Genomic DNA, 23,003 nt, shown 5'->3' with positions numbered 1-23,003 from the left:
TCAAGAACTTGAAAAAATAGATCTTCAAAACTTGGGCAGACTTGATCAGCAAACCGGGATTGGAATGTCTTTCAAAAAAGGCAACTTTTACCAATCTTCTATTGCTGTCCAGTGATGAATCTCTGAATGATAATCTTGAAGATAAGTAACTAGGGTAGCGAGCAGATGAATCAAGCAGCAGAAAAGATCAAGCAGCGGAAAAAATCAACCCAACTGTACAACCTCATATAGGCAGGCAATCACCAAACATCTTCAATACTTTAATACCAATCTCCCCCTTACGGCAAACTCACCCCAATAACAAAGTAGATACCCATTGGCAATGGTGAAAACTCTGATCTTCTATGTTTTGCACCAAGTGTTCCTGCAAGTTCTGCTTTTTGCAATGGCTGCAGTATACTGTACATAATCCCCCCCTCACGTGTAGTACACGTGGACATAACAGAGATGATGTAAGTGATAAGGCAAAAACATAATATTCCAGAATCTTCCAAAAGGTGCCAAGGGTAATGGAAAGAGAAGAAATGACAATTTAGAGAATACCATAAACTTCCAAGGTGGTTATGGGTATATGCCAAAGGTATGGTTTGGGAGGTGGTGAAGTGAAAAGAAGCAGTGGGATAATGAACCATGGACAAAACAACACAGTAATTTACAACCTTCTTTCAATCGATCAAACTAATTCCAAAACACCAATCTCCAATGATCAGATCTGAATTAAAAAAACAAGTCTAATTTGTAGAAGGAGAAGGTACCATTCTGTAAAACCTTGATCGATATTCACACAAGGAAGTACTAGTGTGCAAAATTCCAAACTATAAACTCCCACATGCTAAATAGAACTGACGAAGATATTTGGACAGCAATGGATGTAAGAAGCTTCAACAAAAAACTTGGATCAGATCTGAATTTGTGAACAATGCTAGGATCAAGCTCTCAAAGGGAGCCGGATATGAACCAAAAAAGCTTCACATAACTGAATAGGTTCGTAGTTGCAACCAATAACCTTGGAACACACTGTTGTAATCCCAAATAAACTGATCTCCAGGGTAGTAGATACAAGTCTTCAATAATGAAAGAAATTCGATCTCCAATAGTAGGATACTCAGTCTCAATAATAGGGCAGCAGTAGTCCACATAAAGGCAGCAGTAATATGTCAACCAGTCATGCTTACAGAAGCCAATCAACAAAACCAGCAATATATGTAGTAAAGCTCAATAGAACCAGCAAATATAAGATAAAGAACCCGAAAGATCCATAGGTAGTTGAAGCAGCCGGCCACATAGGAACAAGTAAAAAAAATAGGTTGATAATTGGAGAAACCGAGCCATAAGAATGAACCTGAATTTTTGCCAAAAAGAACTGATGAATGTTGCTGAAATATGGGTTGAATATTCCTCTGATGGTTATAAAACTCTCCTCAAAAAATCAGCAAAAGTGGACTGCCCTAACCCTTAGATACCATGTTGGAACCGCCACCTCTGAATGGATCTCCAGTTCGAATAACCAATCTCCTTGGTGATTGAGACTTGATCTTCAAGTGGGAGAAACACCAAAAATTGCAGGAAAAATGGCACATATATATACCCAATGGCAATTCTGTAATTACATCATGCAATCTCCAATTGATGTGGAACCCGGGTCAAAATACCCAATTTCGTTCGGGATGGACCCATCCAAGTATATAATAGGCAATAACAAGAGGTAATGGCAGAACTGTAATTTAAGTGAAATCCATATATATATGCATAACCAAGGCCAAATTTAAGGGAGGAGTGGCAATCTCGTAATAAACCAGAATTTGCAAGGGGGGTATTGGTAATTGAAGCAGTGGGACATAATGGGAATTAATTTATAGATTTAGGACTAACTTGGAAGAAAACAAACTAAAGGATAGAAGGGGTTATTGACATTATGGAAGGGTAAAATTGGAAAGTGGGGTAATAAAAGTAGAAAAAATAAAATTCTTGGAAAGGGGAAGTTGAAGAGGTCCTCTCCTACCTCTAGCACAAACCAGAGACGGAAAACCCAACAGGTTTCCGAAGGAAAGAACTCCTTCGGGGATGCTCTGTTTATCCTAGGGTCTTAACGGTAAGTAGGTGATGGAAATACCTCTGGATTGCACCCAAACAAAGCTCCAATCAACCACCAGATTCTGAGATTGAAGGACTGGAGCTGCAGCAGGCGGTAGAAGTTGCAGCAGTTCAGTTGCAGGCTTCGACTCTCACAACTAAAGGAAAGTTTTGAAGGAAATCTTCAAAGACTTGAGCTGTCTATGGGCAGGCACCCTTCAACCCAGATCTAAGAACCAATCGACAAGGATTAAAGATTCAGCATGCTTCTTCTTGGTTCTGGTAATACCACCCAGCAGAGATAAAGCCTGGAATTTCAGCAGCAAATCGATATTCCTTAACAAATCTTCCGGCGGTAAATCGATTACTCAACGGAAAATCGATCATAGCAAAAGCAGAAAACGACAACAATAGCAGCAAGATTCCACAATCGATGCACACCCAACTTCAGGTATGATCTTCAGACACTATTTCAGCTTTCATCAAAACCAGTATGTGAAACCCTAGTTCCTCTTCTTCCTCTATGAACTAGGGTTTCCTTCTTCAAGCCAGAATTTAAAATCGACTCTCAAAACGGCAATTACAGTGATAATCAGGTATTGGTTACAACCATGGTTTAAAGTATCACCCGATACGATACGATACGGACCGATACGTATCGGTATCGACCGACCGATACGATACATACCGATGTCTCCTTTTTTTTTTTTAAATGAACTGTCTCGAAATGTATCGACCGATACGGGCCGATACGATACGACACGACCGATACGTATCGATACCATCGATACGTCCAATAAAGGGTTCAGTGAGCGGTTTAATACGTATCGATACATATCGGCCGATACGACTCGATACGTATCGATACATCACCGATACGTACCGATACACACCGATACATACCAATACCATCGATACATTCCATAAAAAAACCATTTTCACTCTCAGACTCGATACAATTCCTAATCTAACGAAAAAATGAAAGGAAACTCTCAACCAAGAGTCTAAAATCTTGCATTTAATCTTGGTTTTTCACACTTTTAAACTAAAAAACGAATCAAGGAGTGCTACAATATCATCCTTTGCATCATCCAATACTCTTCATGGCTATAGACGATTACAACATGTGAGAAATTCATCTTTTAATCACATTTTCAATTTACTGCACTTGTTTGGTTATACATTATTCACCATTTTAGGTTTTATGCATGACACTTATTATATATTGCTTATTTATATCGTTTTTTGTTCCAAAAGTATATTTCCATGTGTATCTTGACCATTTATATGCGTATTTGTATTGTTCGATACGTATCTTCGAAACGATACGATACGTCTCTTACAATCACCCGATCGATACGATACCCGATACCGATACTTTAAACCTTGGCTACAACCATGTTGGTAGAATCGTGGGCTAGAAAAGAGAGAATGAGAGAATAATTGCTTGTATTAATTGATAGGTAAGCCCCTCTATTTATAATAGAGGGGAAAGTTACAAGAGACTAAAATAGGCGATGTGGGACTAAAACCCACATAGCCAACTTAGACTTAATAACATAAAGACTACCCCAAAAGGACCAGAATACCCCCACGGTATTCTAGAGTACATATTCCAACATACTCAACATCCCATATCTCATTTTGTTTCTTATAGTTCTCTTTCTCCATCCTTTTGTGCATTTATGTCCTCTCTTTCTTCTGTTTCCATTCCTAAAAATTGGCAAGAAGCTTCTATAGATGGAAAGTGGAAGGCAGGCAGGCAACAATGTTGGAAGAAATGAGAGCTTTACAGAAAAATAATACATGGGATCTTGTGGCTCTTCTTCCTAGGGAAAAATCAGTGGGATGTAAATGCGTGTTTGTGGTTAAACAGAAAGCAGACGGGACAGTGGATCGATATAAGGCACGTCTGGTTGCAAAGGGCTTCACTCAGACATAATGGGATTAAGTATCAGGAGACCTTCGCACCAATGGCCAAACTCAATACTGTAAGGGTATTGTTATCTTGTGTTGTAAACCTTGGATGGGGTCTTAAACAGCTGGATGTGAAGAATGATTTCCTCCATGAAGAACTAGAAGAAGAGGTATATATGGACATTCCACTAGGCTTTTCTGATGACAGACCAAGGGCAAGGTCTGTAAATTAAAGCATACTCTTTATGGGTTGAAGTAATCACCTAGGGCCAAACTAGGCTATGGTTTCGGTGGGATACAAACAAAGCAATGTTGATCATAACTTGTTCATCACACGAGTTGGTAATAAGGTAAGCATTCTTATAGTCTATATGGATAATATTATGGTGACCGGAAATGATGGTGATGAGATCAACAAACTGAAGCACTTTCTGGGCCATGAATTTGAGATAAAGGATCTGGGAACTCTAAAATATTTTCTAGGGATAGAAGTTACTTGATCTTCAAAGGGCATCTTTCTTTCTCAAAGAAAATATATCCTAGATCTATTGTCTGAGATTGGATTGTTAGGGTGTCATCCTGCAGATACTCCCATGGAAGCTACTACAAGACTCAAGGAGAAAGAAGGTGAACCAGTTGACAAAGGTCGCTATTAGTAATTGGTTGGCAAACTAATCTACCTCTCTCATACACGGCCTTACATAGTTATTGCCGTGAGCTTGGTAAGCCAGTTTATGCATGATCCTTATTTCTCTCATATGGAGGTAGTTCTTCGCATTCTACGATACTTGAAGTCTGCTCCAGGAAAAGGAATACTTTTATCTCCCATTGGTCATCTAAAGGTTGAAGCTTACACTGATGCAGATTGGGTTAGCTCTACCGATAGAAAATCCATCTCTGGATATTGCTCTTTTGTGGGTGGAAATCTTGTCAAGTGGAGTAGCAAGAAGCAGAATATTGTTGCAAGGTCCAATGCTGAAGCAGAGTTTTGTGCCATGGCACACGGAATCTATGAATTATTATGGCTTAGAGGATTGTTGCAAGATATTGGGGTTGCTACCCAGCTTCCTATAATGCTATATTGTGATAATAAGGCTGCTATTAGCATCGCTCACAACCCTGTATAGCACGATCGTACTAAGCATGTAGAGGTTGACAGACATTTCATCAAGGAGAAGCTTGAAGCCGGACTCATTTGTGATCCCTTTGTGAAATTTGCTGATCAATTAGCCGATGTGTTCACTAAGGGGTTGAGTGGCAAACTGTTTCATCCTATTCTAATCAAGTTGGGCATGTGTGACATATATGCACCAACTTGAGGGGGAGTGTTAGAATGTATGGGACAGAATACCGTGAGGGTATTCTGGTCATTATCTATATTTTATGCTTTGTATTGACTCTATTATAGAGTCGGTTATGCGTTAGGGACAATTCTGTCCATGAACTTGTGATTATTGCTTATAAATACAAAGCTTGGGATCAGTCTTTGATCATCCAAGCATTATTCTCTAATTCAGGTCTGCTAACACCTAGTGATGTTTACATTTCACAACCCTGCCACACACCTATACAAGGGTGGGGCCCATGTGATAGAGGACCTCAAACCTCATAAAATTTCAACCAGAAATGAGTAAGAAGATTGGACTAGAGTTTGATCCAGTATTTCAAAATTTACAAATTTGCCAGAAGAGGGTAATGAAAATAAACATAAAAAATGGCATCTATGTGATTTGAACCACTTCCTCTACTTGTTTGAGGCTGAAACTTACAGCAATGACATGGCTTCCTAATCATCCATCACATGGATCCACCCCTATACTGCCATGTGGCAAGGTCGTAAAGTCTAAACATTACAATGTATACTGACTATTAGATTTTGCCTTTCCATACTCAAAGGTAGCATCCTTCAGCTACCTAGCAAATTTCCCTGCATTTAGAGAATAGTGTTCCACCAAGAGGGAACTTTTTCCCAGGTTTACTTGGTTGGAAATTTTCCTTGTGGTTCCTATCCAAATAAAGAGAAGAAAAGAAATTATAAAGAGGGTCAAAAAATCAAAAAGAGGGGAAGTAAAATCGAAGACCCCCACCTGAAAAGAATTAGCACCAAAGGTTTTCTGTGGGTTTTTTAACACTTATAAAGAGGGTATGGATGATAACCAACAGCATTTACATTGAGTCATATAATATACTTCAGCACCTCCAAACAATGTAGTGAAGCAATATTTTTCAGAGGTCATTAGAGCATTATTAGTTGTAAAAACATTTCTTAGGGTGCAGCTTGATGGAAATAAGATAATTCACACTCATAAGAAGTACGAATGACTATTTGAGAAAATAAAACACTTGAAATACTGACTTGTTCCAATATTTCATGCAGACGTTTAAGTACACGCCTTGTAACTGAAATTATCCCCACTTCTTGAATCTGATCCCAGTAAGTTGAACCAGTCTTTGGCGAACCTCCCGGATAGATCTCAGATAAAATAACTTGAGCCTGCATGTGAAACAATTCAATGCAACAGCCTAACACTTAAAATACATGCAAGATCTAGCACCAAAGATAAAGGCGTGCATGGACAGACTGTAGGCAGTGAAAACAAAGAACATATGTTGTGTTATGATTAAAAACCTACATTCAAGAAACCATGGAAATTATATGTACCCAGGGAAAAACACAGGATTAAAGAAACAAGTAATCACAAGATTAACATACAAGATAGAGTAACATGAATATATCATAAAACATGGATAAAGATCAATAACAATGTCAATATCAATATATCTTTGTACAAAGTGTAAATATCAAATATAGATTTTCCAAGAAATGCACAAGAACTAATTTTGCATTGTCCAAAAAGCATACATATTTAGTTTCCCAACAGGGCTGCTCATGCAAAGGCTTGCATTAAATATAAAAAAGTCAGATCCAGTCTAAAGAGAACATAATCAAAGAACCAGGGTAAAGTACCAAAAAAAAAAAAAAAACAAAATAAGGCAGATTAGAAAAGAAGAATAAAAAATAAAAAAAAAGACCATGAGTAAGAAGTAGCCCCAACTACAGAATGGCATGATTGCCCCTAAACCGTCCAGTGTAGACAAGCTTCACTCCAAGTTCCACCTACTGTAGGAACCAGTTTGTTGTCTAGTTGTCTTATGTTGTATTTCTCCTTTTTACCTTTTACCTCCCTTGGGAGGTGTATGTAATTCCTTACATCTTATTAGTGAAGTTATATAGGTGTGGTAGACATTATTCTCTAATATACAACATTCCACCGTCTTCTCTTCTTCTTCTTCTCTTCTCACTCTTCCTCTTCCTCTCCAACCTTCTACTTTCATCTTTCTCCTTGTTCTTTTACATTCTTTAACTTCCAACTTGGTATCAGAGCACACTTTGTTTTTGTTGGTTTGAGAGTCTAAGTACTTTCCTGTTCTTCTTTTCTCCTCTCTTTGGAACCCTAGGTTACAAAGGGGTTCCAAGGAAGAGATTATTATGTGAAATGTTTGAAGAAATCTTGCAAGGAACATGAACAAGGACCATGGAGCCACCAAGAGAAGAACTAATTTGAAGAAATAGACACATGGAGGTAAAATCGAGTAAAACCAGCCCAAGAGGAAGTTACCGCCAGCTTTTTTGGTACACTCTCATCCGGACAGTATTGAAGCTCAGGTTAGACTCTTTTGGATCACCCTAGGGTGTACATCAATTCCCCCCCCCCCTGGCCTTGCTCCATGCTTTTACTAGTTCAAGCTCCACAACTCACTTTTCCCTTGACTTTTAGGCTACCGCCAGCCCCAGTTCTCTGTTTTGTCTGCATTAGGGATATGTGATGCTTCTGGCTGCTTGGTGCTGGTGAGGTATGTTGTTTGAGCTTCTCTAGTGGTTGTGTGCTGAAGCTATACTTTGAAGAATTGTGGTGGAGTTGAATTGTTTTTGAGATGTTAGCCTTGTTTGGTTGCTAGACTGTGTTCACTAGTGTTTGAAAGGTTTTTTTGGGTTAAGAATATACTCCCCATTTGACTTTGGGTGTTAACCCTACTTCCTAAGTTTGTCTCTTCATCATGGCTGGGATCAGTGAATCCACGGAGGTTGTTTCGAGTGGTGCTCCTCCTGCTCAGGTGGTTTTTGAAAACCCAAATACCCAGATTTCCATTGTGAAGTTGGACAATACCAACTACTTGGACTGGGCACATTGTGTGAAGCTTTCCCTCCAGAGTAGGGGGAAGCTAGGGTATGTTACAGGCAACATCAAAGCCCCCAACCCAAATGACCCAACATATCCAAAATGGGAGACTGAGAACTCCACAATTATGACTTGGCTCCGTAGTTATCAAGGCGGCAAGGCGACCATGGCGTTGGAGAGGGTCTAAAATCCAGGCGACACCAACAAGGCGGCAAGGCGCCCTGCCCGCCTAGGCGACCAAGGAGCCTGGACACCTAGGTGACGCCTTGATAACTATGCTTGGCTTATCTTCTCTACGAAGCCTGAGATTGGGAGGAGATTTATGAGCAAGGAAACTGCCAAGGACATTTGGGATAGTGTTTCAAAAACTTTTGACAGAGTTGGTATTCGGCTAAGGTGTATCAACTTCTCCAAAAGATCATTACCATGAAGCAAGGGGATAGGTCTATTTCTGAATTTTATAATACTATCATTCGTCTCTGGGAAGAGTATGATCATTATAGGGATCTTCAACTATCCAGCCTAGAATATGAAGCAAAAGTTTACCGAACCCTTGAGAAGGAGCGTGTTCTTATTCCTCTTGGTAGCTTGAACATGGAGTATGAGCCCATCCATATACAAATCTTGGGCAGGTCTCCTCTTCCATCCCTAGATGAGGTATGTAGTTATTTGTAGAGTGAGAAGACTCACAAGGTAGCCATGGAACCTGCTTCTTCCCTTGAGTTGTCTGCTCTTTCTTCTAGCTTCCAAAGAGATTGGCGTGGTGGTGGCAAAGGTCAAGGCCAACCAAGTAGAGATGACAGAGATAGGCCCAGATGTATCCATTGTGGGAAACCTAGGCACACTAGAGAGAGGTGTTGGGTTCTTCATGGCCGTCCCCCTAGTACACGTGGTGGTCGTAGCGGAGGAGCTAGAGTGCATTCTGTGATGACTGAGACTGATACTCTGGATTACTCACCTAGTATACAGGCTGATTCCAAATCACTCACCAGGGAGGATATTGTCGCATTTTGCAGGGTCATGTCACAGCCATGGTACTAAATCTCGTTTCGTTTTGGTGTTTCGGTCTGACCGAAATTTCCGAGATACCGAAATTTCGTCGAAATCTCAGTCGAAATATGGTATTTTTCTGTGGGTGTAAAATGCCAAAAATGTCCGAGATTTCCGAAATTTTCGAAACGAGATGACCGAAATTACCGAGATTTTCGAAATTTCCGAAACGAGATGACCGAAATTTCCGAAATTTGGTCGAAATTTGGTCGAAATATTCGAAATATTGCATTTTTTCATTTCGGACTTGCATTTCGTTTCAGACAGGTCGAGATACTCGAAATATTCGATATCTCGACCGAAATTTCGCGAGTTTTAGTACTATGGTCACAGCTGAGTAGCTCATCTTCTACATCTACAATTCCAGACTCCTCATATTCAGCTTTGTAGGCTTCCACATCCACTCCTACCACAGCCCCATTTTGGTCATTGACTCTAGTGCCATTGACCACATGACTGGTACATCCCACTATTATGATTCCTACTCCATTTGTTCTGGTAGGGATAAGGTCAGGGTGGCTGATGGCTCCCTTTCCTCCATTTCTGGTAAGGCGATATTCATGCTACATCTTCCATTTCCCTTGATTCTGTTCTTCATGTCCCGAACTTTGCCACTAATCTCTTGTCTGTGAGTCACTTAACAAAATCCTTGAACTATTGTGTCACTTTTTTTCCTTCTCGCTGTCTTTTTCACAATTTAGTAACGAAGAGGATTATTGGCAGTGGGCGTGAGGAGAAAGGGTCCTTCTTCTGGAACCTCGATCACCTGTTTTGCCCACAACTTAGTCTTATGTGTGTGGCCGTAGTGATAGTAGTTCTGTAGATTCTGTAATGTTATGGCATCAACGCCTTGGTCATCCATCTTTTGTTGTAATGAGGAACAAGTTACCTCATTTATTTTCTTCTTTTTCTTCTTCTCATGTCTTTCAATGTGAACCATGTATGTTTGCCAAACATTGTCATTCGTCTTATCCATATCATGGTAATAGATCTACTGTTCCTTTTCACACTGTGCATACTAATGCTTGGGGACCCACTCCTACTACCTATTTATTTGGCTATCGACAATTTTTTTCATTTGTTGATGATTATTCCTACACTACTTGGACTATTTTGATGAAACACAAGAGTGATGTTTATGGTGCATCCAAAATATTTTATCAAATGATTCTAACTCAATTTGAAACTAAAATCAAAATTGTTCGTTCTGATAAAGGGGGGGAGTATATGTTTGGTGGCCTCCAAAACTTCTTTATTGATAATGGCATTATCCATCAGCTAGCTTGTGTTAACACACCCCAACAGAATGGGGTAGCTGAGAGGAAAAATCGTCATTTATTGAAGGTCACTCGGAGTATTTTATTTACCATGCATGTTCCTAAAACTTTTTGGTCTGATGCTCTTCTTTCTGCATCTTTTCTCATCAACCGCATGCCTACAAAACTCCTTAGTTCCAAATCTCCTTTGAAAACCTTGACTCCTTAGGTCTCTGCTTTCTCTCTTCCTCCCAAGGTCTTTGGGTGTCTTTTTTATGTTCATGTTAACAAATCCTCTCAAACTAAACTTGATCCAAAGGCCCTCAAATGCCCTTTCTTAGGTATTCCTCTACTACCACAGGCTACAAGTACTACCATCCTTCCCCCGCCGACTTCTCCTCTCCAAAGATGTCACCTTCCTTGAACTTGTGCCCTTCTTTGCTCCTTAGCAGCATCCTCTTCAAGAGGAGAATAATGGGAGTGAAAAGCTTGCTGATGACATTCCCTTTCTTTCTTCCCTACCTATTTCTCCTTTTATGCCTAACATGGGGAAACTGTTAGGTACTTGACCGATACGCCAAAAGCTCCAGAGCTGATGGAACACGTTAAATCAAGCCCTTTAACATATCCCATACTAGGCTGGCCCAATCTAGCACCCATACACTAGAGTGAGCCCCATTAGACATATAACATACCACCACGATTCCGCAACCGTCGCCCTCAACAGCTATCACTCTAGGAAGCTTTTACTCTGGTGGTAGGTAGCCCTTTCAAGCAGCTCCACTCTGCTCCAAAGTCCAGAATCATTTCCTAGTGGCAGGTAGCCCTTTCTTGACGGCTTTCACTCTACTCCAGGTAGCCTTTTCCTAGGTAGCCCTTTCCGTGACTCAAACCCATGATGTAATGCCCAGCTTTAATACCAAATGTTAGGTACTTGACTGATACACCAAAAGCTCCAGAGTTGATGGATCTAGCGCCCATACACTAAAGTAGACCCCATTAGGCACATAACAGAAACATAAAGAAGTAGATGTGGTTGATATTGGTGATCAGTTTGGTGATGGTTCTGGTACCGAGAAGGAGCAATTATGTACAAGAGAGAGAGAAAAAAAGACCTGCCAAGAGTCCTCTTTGGATCTACATCCTGAGCTCCACCTTCCTCAGTCAGGTAACACTCCTTCACTTCCCTCTGAGCTAGATCTTCCCATTGCTATTCGAAAGGGACAGAGAGCTTGTACTAGTTCCATTGCCCAGTTTGTCTCCTACAATGCTCTATCTTCCACAGGTGTTGCTTTTATTGCAGCCCTTTCCTCCATTTCCATTCCCAAGAATGTTACTGAGGCCATGTCTGAGGAAATGTTGGCACATGAAAAGAATAGTACTTGGAAACTTGTTGATCTTCCCTGGAGAAGAGTTCCAGTTGGGGGATGCAAAAGGGGCTACACAATCAAGTATGTGTGGAGGAACTTGTGCAGGGGTGCACTGATGGCGCTTTGGTGGGGACGTGTGTGGAGGGCCAGGTGGGCATATCTGTTGGCAGTGGTGAGTTGAGCGCTGGTTCTGATGAGTGCACAGCTCCCTGCCTTTTAGTTGAGGATGGTGCGCAGAGCTTGGAGGTTGAAGGAGCCGAGGAGTCAGGTTCCGGCGTTAGCCCTCCTTAAGAGCAGCGGTTATCGTTGTTATCGACGGACTTGGTGACAAGGGTGCAAGTGCCTCAAGAATCCGGCGAAGTTGCAGTGAGAGAGGAGGCTGTTGTTGAGTCTTCGTTGGTAGGTGAAGCATTGAGTGAATCACAAATTAGTCCAAGGGAGCAATTACAAAGCCATAAAAAGGTGGATGAGCAACGGCAAACCATGAAGGACATCGCGGCTGAGATTCCGGAAGCGGCCTACGTTGAAGATGACCGAGTTCACTCGGCAGGGACGCGCTCTAACAGACCCAACTCAGGGAGGGAATCGGTGAGGAGAACTCCTTCTCTTGGACGTCAAGTTTGTCAAGAGATTTCCCCCCTGCCAGTTGGACATAATGGAGCTGGATTTCCTTTGATCGTGGAGTTAAATGTGGAAAGGGGCGTTTCTGTTGGGAGAGTGGACGTTGGAGTCGAGAATGGAAGGAATTTGAGTCAATCTCAAATTCCTAATCAGCCTCATACGATGGAGGGTGTTATGGTAAGGGATAATGCTCGTATTTCTGGCAGATTGAACCCTCACATAGGTGGGTCGAATGGAGTGGATTCGGGCCTAAAAATGGGTTATGGGTTTTGCTTGTGCATCTGGGTCAGATGTGGGTGGGTCGGATGGTGAGTGCTCCCTTGAAGGCGACGGAGACATTTACGCTTCTCAGGTCTTGAATGCTCAAATCGGGTCAGGATTTGGGTTGGATCATGGATCTGAGACGGGGCATCGGGGCAAATCGTTGGAGCCGAACCAAAGAGAGGGTAGGAGTTCGAATGTGCAGAATTCCCTCTTTCAAAATGGGGCTATCGCTTTAAATATGCCTAATGAGGTGGATTCAGTTCTAAGATCGGATTCTCGTGGGTCGGGTGATGACCAACTTGATCAAGAGGAGATGCAAGGTGGGTGGACTCAGGTATTGGGTCGAAATAATCGTAATGGTCGTAGGAATGCCCCTCGAGGTGGTCGGGTAGGTTCCCATATGGCAACTCCAATTATTGGTAGAACTCGACGTCAAAGGAAGGCAAAGCTTAGTGTTAAGGCGGTGGACACGGCGGTAGAAAAACCTCTGGTTGAAAAGGAGATTTCATCTCCCTTTTCACCAGAGGAGGAGGCTCTTTTGGCCCGTGTGGCTTTTGATCGGCCTGGTGTATATGCTGAGTTCCCCCAACGATCAAATAGGACAAGGACCCCCTCGGTGCGCCTCGCAGATCCCCCGTAGCCTTGTTTTATTATTTCTCTTGGGTGAGCGAGTGGCTTGAAGCCCTCGCCAATATGGTTTAGGACTGAGTTCCCCCATTTTTAAGCTTTAGCTTTCTTTGCCAGTAATCTGTCATAGGCTTGTTGGCCTGCTTTTATATCTTCAATAAAATTTCTTTTTTTTTTTTTTTTTTTTTTTTTTTTTTTTTTTTTTTTAAATATATTGGTCCGATGGTACAATTGAGAGGTATAAGGCAAGGTTGGTGGCCAAAGGGTATAGTCAGGTGTATGGGATTGATTACCAGAGACAATTGTTCCTGTGGCTAAACACAACTCAATAAGAGTTCTCTTATCACTAACGGCCAATAAAGATTGGTCATTATATCAGTTAGATGTGAAGAATACCTTCCTCCATGGTGACTCTGAAGAGGAAGTGTACATGCAAACTCCACCCGGCTTCAAGCTTCCTTCAGCTGAAGGGAAAGTGTGTCTTCTCAAGAACACACTATATGGTCTCAAACAGTCCCCAAAGGCATGGTTTGAGTGATTCAGGCAGGCTATTTTGAAGAATGGGTATTCCCAGAGTCAAGCTGATCACACCTTGTTTATTAGGTAAGGTCATGGCACCATTACAGCCCTCTTAAAATCTCTCTTGAGGCTACACATTAACCTCTTAAAATCTCAAATCTTTCTTTCCGGGGTCTCTGAGGATGTTAAAGCCACCCTCCTCAGTTTGATTTGGTTTTCCTCTGGTCCCTTCCTGTGAAATACATTGGCCTCCCTCTAATTCCTACCAGGCTGACCAGCCATCACTGCATTCCTATGTTAGATCTCATCCGCAAGAGGCTTCAGCTTTGGAAGGGCAAACTCCTTTACTTCGCGGGTAGGATTCTCTAGATCAAATCCGTTCTCCAATCCTCTTACATCTATTGGTGCGGTATCTATGGCCTTTCGCAATCCACAATCAAAGCTATGGAAGCTCTCTTCTGTGCTTTCCTTTGGAAAGGCCAAGAGTCCTCTAAATTCCTCCACCTGATTAGCTGGGCAACAATTTGCTAGCCCAAATCTGAAGGAGGCCTCGGCATCCGTTGTATCTGTGACTACAATATTGTTGTCCTGCTCAAGCTGATCTGGAAAATCTCCTCCAAACAGGATTTAATTTGGGTCAATTGGGTATACTCTTACCTCATCAAAACCGATTCCATCTAGATTGTCCCCCAGCTTGCGGACCCCTCCTGGGTCTGGCTCAAAATCCTTCTCCTTCGTCCCCTTACCCTTAGTGCCACTTCATCAATGATTGCTAATGGTATATCCATATCCCTTTGGTTTGATCCTTAGCACCCTTCTGAGTCCTTTTCAACCTCTTAGGTGCCGAGGAGTCTACTCTTCTGGTATCCCCAAATCAGCCCCTCTCTAATTACTTATCTCTCATGGCTCCTAGTCCCCCCCCTCCCCCTTCCTCCTGGTCTCACTCAAGTCTAGACCTCTCTCCCCCCTCCCCCTTCCCCCTAGTCTCACTCAGGTCTGGACCTCTCTCCCCCCTCCCCAACCCTCTCACACGAACAAAGTAACCTAGCTCCCCTCCCACAATGGTATTTTTAGCTCCCACTCTGCTTGGGATTTTGTTAGACCTCATGGCCCATTTGTCCCCTGGCGCAATCTTGTTTGGTTCAAAGGTCACATTCCTAGACACTCCTTCAATGTCTGGAGAACCCTAAACCTTTGCCTCCCGACCCAAACATTCCTCAACCACCGCCACATCTCTGTCTCCCCCTCCTGTATCCTTTGCTGGAATGGCCTTGAGGATGTTGACCACCCTTTCTTTTCCTATCCCCTAGCCTCCTCTATCTGGAAAAAAGACCTTCAGTCCATTTGGCCCCATAGCAGATGGCTCCTTCCCTTCGCCCTGGAGCAGCTTTGGCTCAATATGTCCTTTTTTGGTACACTTTTGGCAAGCTTGTGTTCGGGGCTGCTATTTCTCACATCTGGATGGAGCAGAATCTTCGTAGATGGACTTTCAACTCCCGATCTATTGACATGATTTGGAAAGCCATCTTTTTTTATGTTAGCTCTAGACTTCATTTGCTTCCCCATAGATCCCTTATAGACGCCCCAAGGAACAGGCACATTGTTGTTACCTGGGGGTTAGATTCTTCTCTCTTTTGTTCTTCTACCCAGGTTCCCTAAGTCTGTGGCTTGTGTTTTGTATAGCTCCCCTCCCCCTTCTCCTTCCCTTGTGTATTCCCCCCCTCCCTTTTTCTCTTCCTCCCCTGCCTTTCGGGTTTTGGTAATGAATTTTTTATTCACCAAAAAAAAAGTACTTCTTGGGAATTGAAGTGTCAAGGTCCAAGAAGGGAATCAACATATGTCAAAGGAAGTTTGTTCTAGATTTGTTGAAAGAGACATGGATGTTGGGCTGCAAACTAGAAAGTTTTCCTATTGAGCAGAACCACAAGCTAGGAGAAGACTGTGACCCCTCTCTTGTTGATGTAGAGAACTACCAGAGGCTAGTGGGGAAGGTCATTTATCTGTCTATGACTAGCCAGATATTTCTTATGCAGTGGAAGTAGTAAGCCAGTTTATGCATGCTCCCATGAGTGGGCACTTGGATGTTGTATACCACATTATCAGATACTAGAAGTCCTCTCTAGGGAAAGGACTATTGTATGTCAGGCACAACCACTTGAAGATAGAAGGTTTCACACATGTTGATTGGGTTAGATCCATCTCAGACAGACGGTCTACATCTGGCTATTGCACATTTTTGTAGGTGGTAATTTGGTTACATAGAGCAGAAAAAAACAGTCTATTGTAGCTAGATCCAATGCAAAGGCAGAATTTAGGGCAATGGCTCACAGAGTTTGTGAACTCATAAGGTTGAGACGATTGGCCCAGGAGTCGGGGTTTGATACTGAAGGACCTATGCGGCTCTACTGTGATAACAAGGAAGCTATAAACAATGCTCACAATCTGGTGCAACATGATAGAACAAAGCACATCGAAGTGGACCGGCACTTCATCAAGGAGAAGATAGATACTGGCTGCGTTTGCACTCCTTTCATGATGACAGGTGATCAATTGGTAGACATCTTCATTAAATGACTCACCTCTCACTAGTTCGGTACCCTATTATGCAAGTTGGGAATGCATGACATTTATTCTCCAGCTTGAGGGGGACTGTTAAGACTTTATGCTATAAGAGTACTTTAGGAACTAGTTTGTTGTCTAGTTGTCTTTTATTGTATTTTCTCTTTTTTTACCTTTTACCTCCCTTGGGAGGTGTATGTAATTCTTTACATTATATTAGTGAAGTAATATAGGTGTAGTAGAGATTATTCTCTAACACACAACATTCCACCATCTTCTCTTCTTCTCTTCTCCCTCTTCCTCTTCTTCTCCAACCTTATATTTTCATCTTTCTCCTTCTTGTTTTACATTCTTTCTTAGCTACCTTTTAAGAAAGTATGCAGGTAACACCCCGTATGCAGGTCATGAATATTTTATTTTTATATTAGGTGTCCTAGAATATTCTAATGCTTTTATGAATATTATAATAGTATTTGAATAATTATGAGTATTTTATTGCTTCATATTCTGTTTTAGTATTATATTAGTAGATTAGTATAATGTTTTATATTATTATAACGTGAAGAGAATTATTTTATTATTTTTAATAGAAGTCATATGAATTATATGAGTTTTATATTATATAATACACTATGGTGTATGTATGTGTATATATATGATTGATACAACATATAGTTGTAATTGTATACTAAGTGAATAGTCAAGTAGGACGTGACTTGGCGTGGCTTGGTCTGGTTTGGTTTGGTTTGGTTTGGTTGAACCAAATGGTTCAAATATGGATAACTATGGTTTGTTTGAGTTATGGAGATTCAAAGAGGAGCAGCCAGAGGAAAGAGGAGGTGGCCTATGAGGCTATGTATGGGGAAGGAGGTGGTGGCTGTTCAAAGCCAGCCCCACATGGCTGAGGAAGCAGGAGATGGCATATGAGGCTGTGCATGGGAAGTAGGAGGTGGCTTCGGACTTCAGTCTCATAAGAGGAATAGATGTCTTGAGCTGGGATCTTGTAATTAGAGGAGGTTTGACAAAAGTAAGGTAGTTTAATAAATTAGATTGGTAGTTAATGTTTATTAAGTGAATTAGATGTTTAATTAGTTAATAAGTCAGTAATTAGACATATGGGTTTAAGTGAATGATTAGGAAATTAGATATAAGGGTATGTTTGAATCAAAGAAAGGGGATTAGATACTCAACAAACCAGAACCGATTCTGGACTGCAGAAAAAGAAGAGAGAAGAGAAGAAGAATGATGTGCTGCTGTGTTCTTATAGAACTAAATGGAAATTTGTGTTTGGGAATGTTGATTTAATGAAGATGTAGGAGTATTAGGACCTGGAAGAAAGTTACAATTGGGTTCTGGAGTTGAGAATAAGAAGATAGGAACCTGAACTTCAACTTAAAATCAGGTTTTAAAGGGGTGTTCTTATCTGGAGCTGGTGATGGTATGCTAAAGGACTGGAGGTCTAAATTGAAGAGAAGCAAAGGAGAATTAATGAAGAAGAAGAGAAGTTGGAGTGTTGTTAGCTGTTGTTCGTGAGTGAAGTTAATGGAGGATTTAAAAGTTTCTGAGTAGCTGAACTATAAGGAGTTGAAGGGATTTGAAGCAAAGTACTGCTGGGATTTGGGAAGGAGCTGCAGTGGCCTCATGAAATTAATAAGAGAATTATGATCTGAGGTTGCTGAACCGTAGGAGATTTGGAAGGGAATCAAGAAGAATTGAAGAGAGGATTTGAGATTTATGAATCAGGAATTGCGTTTTGAAGAGGATTACCTTATCTATTGGGATCTGGAATTGAGTGTAGAAGATCTAAAGTTCTAATTTGAAGAAAAACAGAGGAGAATTGAAGAAAAGAGAAGCTGAATACCTAGGAGTTATTATGGGGCTGCTGTATTTCTATGAAATTAGATGAACATCTGTGAATTAAGGTGCTGAACCAGTCTAAATTAAAGAGAAAATGGGGCTGGAGGTTGCTGGATGTTTGGGAAAACCAGTAGGAATAATAAACAGTTGGGTTGCTGAACCATCAAATCTTCAAGCGGTACATGTGATTAGGTAAGAATACAACTGGGTTCAGCAAGGAATTAAGAAAGTGAATTGAAAGAAAGAGGAAGAAGGAAAAGACGAATTGTTAGCAGAACCGTGGGTTAGAAAGAGAGAATTAGAGAATGGAATGGCTTAATTCATTAATAAGTAAGCCCCTCTATTATAAATAGAGGGAAATACTACAAAGGGGCATAAATAGACAAAAATACCCCTAACTAGCTGACTCTATAAAAGCAGCAATCTAATCCTAATAACTTAACAACTAAGTAAACCCAAAAGGACCAGAATACCCCCACGGTATTCTGGATTACATATTCCAATACTTCCCCTCAAGTTGGCGCATATAAGGCACTAATGCCCAACTTGAACAAAATGGGAAGAAACTAAGTTGCAGCAGAGTCCAGCTTGACGGATGAATGAAGCTCCCAAACAAACCTTCAAAAACTTGAAATAATTGATCTCCAAAACTTGGGCAGACTTGATCAACAAACTTTCACCAATCTTCAATAGCTGTCCAGTGATGAATCTCAGATTGTCACAGTGACATAAAATCTTGAAGTGTAGAACCAGGGCAGCACGCAGCAGAATAAACTTAATCAAGCAGCGGAAATAATCAACCCAATTGTAGGGAGATCTCCCTAGGGAGAAGGGGGAAGAAGAGAAGTAGGGAGATCCCAGGAAGCAAAAATGTGCATGTTCCTTGGGAAGTTTACACAAGAGGAAGAAGGGGGGGAACAGTAGGATTTGGATTTGACATCAAAGATGATGGAATCCCAAATCAGCCTAAAGGACCTAGAGTTGGAGGTCCATCTCCTAATATTACGCTCCATCCAAATATGCGCGATGGAGGCCCCAAAAGCCAGCAAACCAATAGTATCGCAAATTGAATTGCCCCCGAAAGATTGTGTGATCCACCTCCATTCTCTCTGAAGAGGAAGAATCTTTCTTCTCCTCGGCCAGCATTTGATGAGGATTCCTTTCCAAATTGAAGCCAAGAAAGGACAATCAAAGAATAGATGGTCAGCCGTTTCTAAGCCATTCAAACAAAGGCAGCAAGTAGGAGAGACACTTAAATGCCGACGAATGAGGAAAGACTGAGTTGGGAGGCAGTTTAAAAGCGTGCGCCAAACACAGAAGCTGTGCATTGGAATATGACCTTTGAACCAAGCAATTTGGAACCAATCAGTAGGCGGGCAACTAGATCTTATGTGATTCCAAGCCGATTTGGAGCTAAAGATACCTATAGCCAATGGAGTCCAAGAAACCAGGTCTTCAAAATTTGAATTTCTTCCATTCAAAGGAGGGAGAGCATTCCAAATAAATTCAAGCTACGGAGAGGGAGAGGGGACCCAAGATCCGAAGGATATGGTGTCAGCCACTTTTGAAAATTTGTGAAGACCATAGTACAAAAACTCGTGAAATCTCGGTCGAGATCTCGAGAATTTCGAGTATCTCGACCAGGGTGAAACGAAATGATACTTCGATATGAAAAAATACTAAATCTCAATCGAGATTTCGATCATCTCGTGATATCTCGAGATATTGTTACATCTCGTGAGATATCGAGATTCCCCTTTCAAATCACTTGATACAAAAGATAAAAACTCGTTAGTCTCGGTCGAAATTTCAACCGAGACTCACTAGGCTGCTCTTTTGTGGTTTTTTCTTTTCTGTTCTTCATTCTTTACCTTCTCTGTGCTGATTTGTGTACCGGCCTTCAAATCTTCGCCACATCTACGCCGGAAGCACTTGGTAAACAGAGGATTGAATACGGGTTAGGACCGCCGAAGTTGGGGAAGAGAGACCCAGTACATCCCTTGCTAACAACTCCAACAATGACTACCTTCAGCATGTTGATGATGCAATTTACATGGCAATTGTGGATGACTACAGTACTACACTCGTTTCTTCTCCCAAACTATGACGTGGCATTCATATGTCCTACAGTCGGAGAACATTGCACGTCGGCTCCATCGGACTATGAGCGGGGTCAATCCTGGACGGTGGAGTAATTATTATTAGTATATTTGTAAACATTTGAGTCACTTGATGACTACTTGACTTGTATTGGGAATTTGGGATACTGATATCATCTTGTTAAGTTGTTATTGTTATTGACTTATTGTACTTAATATTATGACATAAGTTATGACTTATGAGTCATTGAATTTATGTTTCCAAGTGAATTTAGTTGTTTAAATTGCTTATTAGTTATTATGTGACTTATTTCCTCTAGTACTTAAAGTATTAAACAATGAGTGTGTGTAATTAACTAAGTTATACATTAGGATTCGACCGTATACTGCAAATTAATGGTGTCCAAAACACCATTTTCGGTGAGTATTTTTGCAATTTGGACATTTACATGTGTTTATATAGCCTAAAATAGGGTTTCCATGAAGTTTTAAGCCTTAACTTGGCCTAAAACCTACCGCAACGACCTACCGAAACCTTGCTGAAAAAGTACAATATTTCGACCAAAATTTCGGATATTTCGGTCATAGTTCAAGATCTCGTCTCGTCTCGCCATTTCGGGCAGGTCAAGATTTTCGAAATATCTGAAATTTCGCCGAAATATGATATTTTTTCTGTCATATTTCGGCAGTCCATCTCGGTGGGTTTTTTGCCATATTAAGGCCTAATACTTCATATACACCTTTATTTAAGCTAAATAAACACATTTAAACCTTCATATTGCAAAAAAAAAATGAACTCAAAGTGGTGTTTTGGGTTTGCACCCTTGATTAACAGTATACGGTCGGACCCTGATGTATAAATAGTTAAATAAATATTGTTTTAGTAATATACCGAAATTTCACGAAATATACTGAAATTTTGACTTTTTTTATTTCGTATGGTCATCTCGTCTCGGCAGTGTTGAGATATCCGAAATATCGGAGATATATCGCGAGATTTTGAACCATGATTTTGGTCAGCCCGAAATACCAAAACGAAACGAGTTTTCGAACTATGGTGAAGACCAGCCTTGTAAATATTCCTGAAACTTACTAAGGGAAGGAGGATACCCAAGGGATGCCAATGATCGAGCCCAAGCTGAGTGGTGGAGCCATCTGCAATCTTGGACTTAATAACTCCAATGGCTAAGTTTCTCCATTTGAGGATGTTTTTCCAAACCCAAGATGCATCCGGAGATCTGTTAACAGTCCAAATAGAATCATTTTGAAGGAATCCTGAGTAAACCCAATCTATCTAAATACTGTTGTGCTTCGCTGCCAGTTTCCATATGGTTTTTAGTGGAAGAGACGTGCCAAACTTGGCAACTAAACCATTTATATATTACCTGTTGAGAAGTGTTACCTGATATTATAAGGGTATTTTTGGTTTTTTATTTATGCTTTATTTATGTACTTTTGAACAAGGGTAGGATTGTAAATTGGGCTGTGACACTGTTCACGTGAACAGTGTCGTGAACAGTGTCGTGAATAATGTCCTGAATAATGTCATGAACAGTATTTCCCTTTGTAATCTTTTTTATTATTATTATTATAAATAGAGAGCTTGACTGATCTCATTCATCATTCAAGCCATTCACGAAATTCCTGTTTTGTTAACATGGCATCAGAGCCAAATACACTCTGATCTAGGTTTTCAAAACCCACCTCCCTCCCTTCGATTTTTTTCCCCTTCCCTCCATCGAGCTTCTTCCCTTCTTCTTTCTTCCTTTCTTTTGGTTCTTCTTCTCCCATTAGGGCAGCACTACTGAGGTGATCGTAATGATCTAGCTGCTGCCCCAATATACCACCTTTTTTATGCCTATTTTTTGGATCGAGTGGAGCTGAAGCACTGTCTGCGATTTGAAGATTCCTATTTTTTTTTGGAGATCAGTCCTCTACATCAGTTTCGGCTGCATCTTCTATTATGGGATCTTTATTTGATATTGTTCTCAGCCCCTATTCACTTCATCAGATTGGTTGAAGACCCCAGCCCCTTATCGATCTCTCTTCTCAGGGTCTTTTTTCAAAACCTTGACATTAATCGATCTTGGGGTTAGGCTGCTGGTTCCTGCTGCATCTGATTGGCACCCTTGCTGCCTTCATTCGACATCATTCCCAGCCTACATATCTGAAATTTTTTGCTCCAATACAGCCCTTTTCTATTGGGGGTCAATTCCAGAATTTTTTTGGATACTTTTTGGCTGTTTGCTGCTTCATTGAAGATTGGTTACCTGCTGCAATGACTAGTTCAGATTCTTCTTCGGCCTCTTCTGGCATTGATGGCCAGCCCCGGACTAATTTTCTTCCCCTTGCTGCCCCAATCAAACTTGATGGCTCTAACTACCTGAAGTGCTCTCGGTCCACCTATTTGACAATAGCTGGCCGTGGCCTCACTGGCCATCTTCTTGGGACAACAACTAAACCAGTGGAAGAGGGTTCTCAGCTCAACAAGTGGTTATCGAATGATAAGATGGTGATGTCCTACTTGATCCATTCTATGCAAGGGGATATCTCAGACAATTTTCTTCTACTGAACACTGCCCATGCTATCTGGACTGGTGCCAAAGAGAC

General features: G+C 41.1%; 1 protein-coding gene across 1 annotated transcript in view; it reads right to left on the bottom strand.

Moving 5' to 3' along the window:
- The window catches only part of LOC122652610, a 217,515-nt gene that overhangs the window by 131,587 nt on the left and 62,925 nt on the right, over positions 1–23,003 (bottom strand). Inside the window, exon 12 of the mRNA XM_043846393.1 lies at positions 6,347–6,484. Within this exon, the coding sequence (XP_043702328.1) occupies positions 6,347–6,484 (138 nt within the window). The remainder of the gene's footprint in view (positions 1–6,346; positions 6,485–23,003) is intronic.

The sequence above is a fragment of the Telopea speciosissima genome, chromosome 2 (genome assembly GCF_018873765.1).
Source record: "Telopea speciosissima isolate NSW1024214 ecotype Mountain lineage chromosome 2, Tspe_v1, whole genome shotgun sequence".
Classification (NCBI taxonomy): Eukaryota; Viridiplantae; Streptophyta; class Magnoliopsida; order Proteales; family Proteaceae; genus Telopea; species Telopea speciosissima.
The sequence above is the reverse complement of the archived record's forward strand: the minus strand, read 5'-3'. Positions and strand labels throughout refer to the sequence as shown.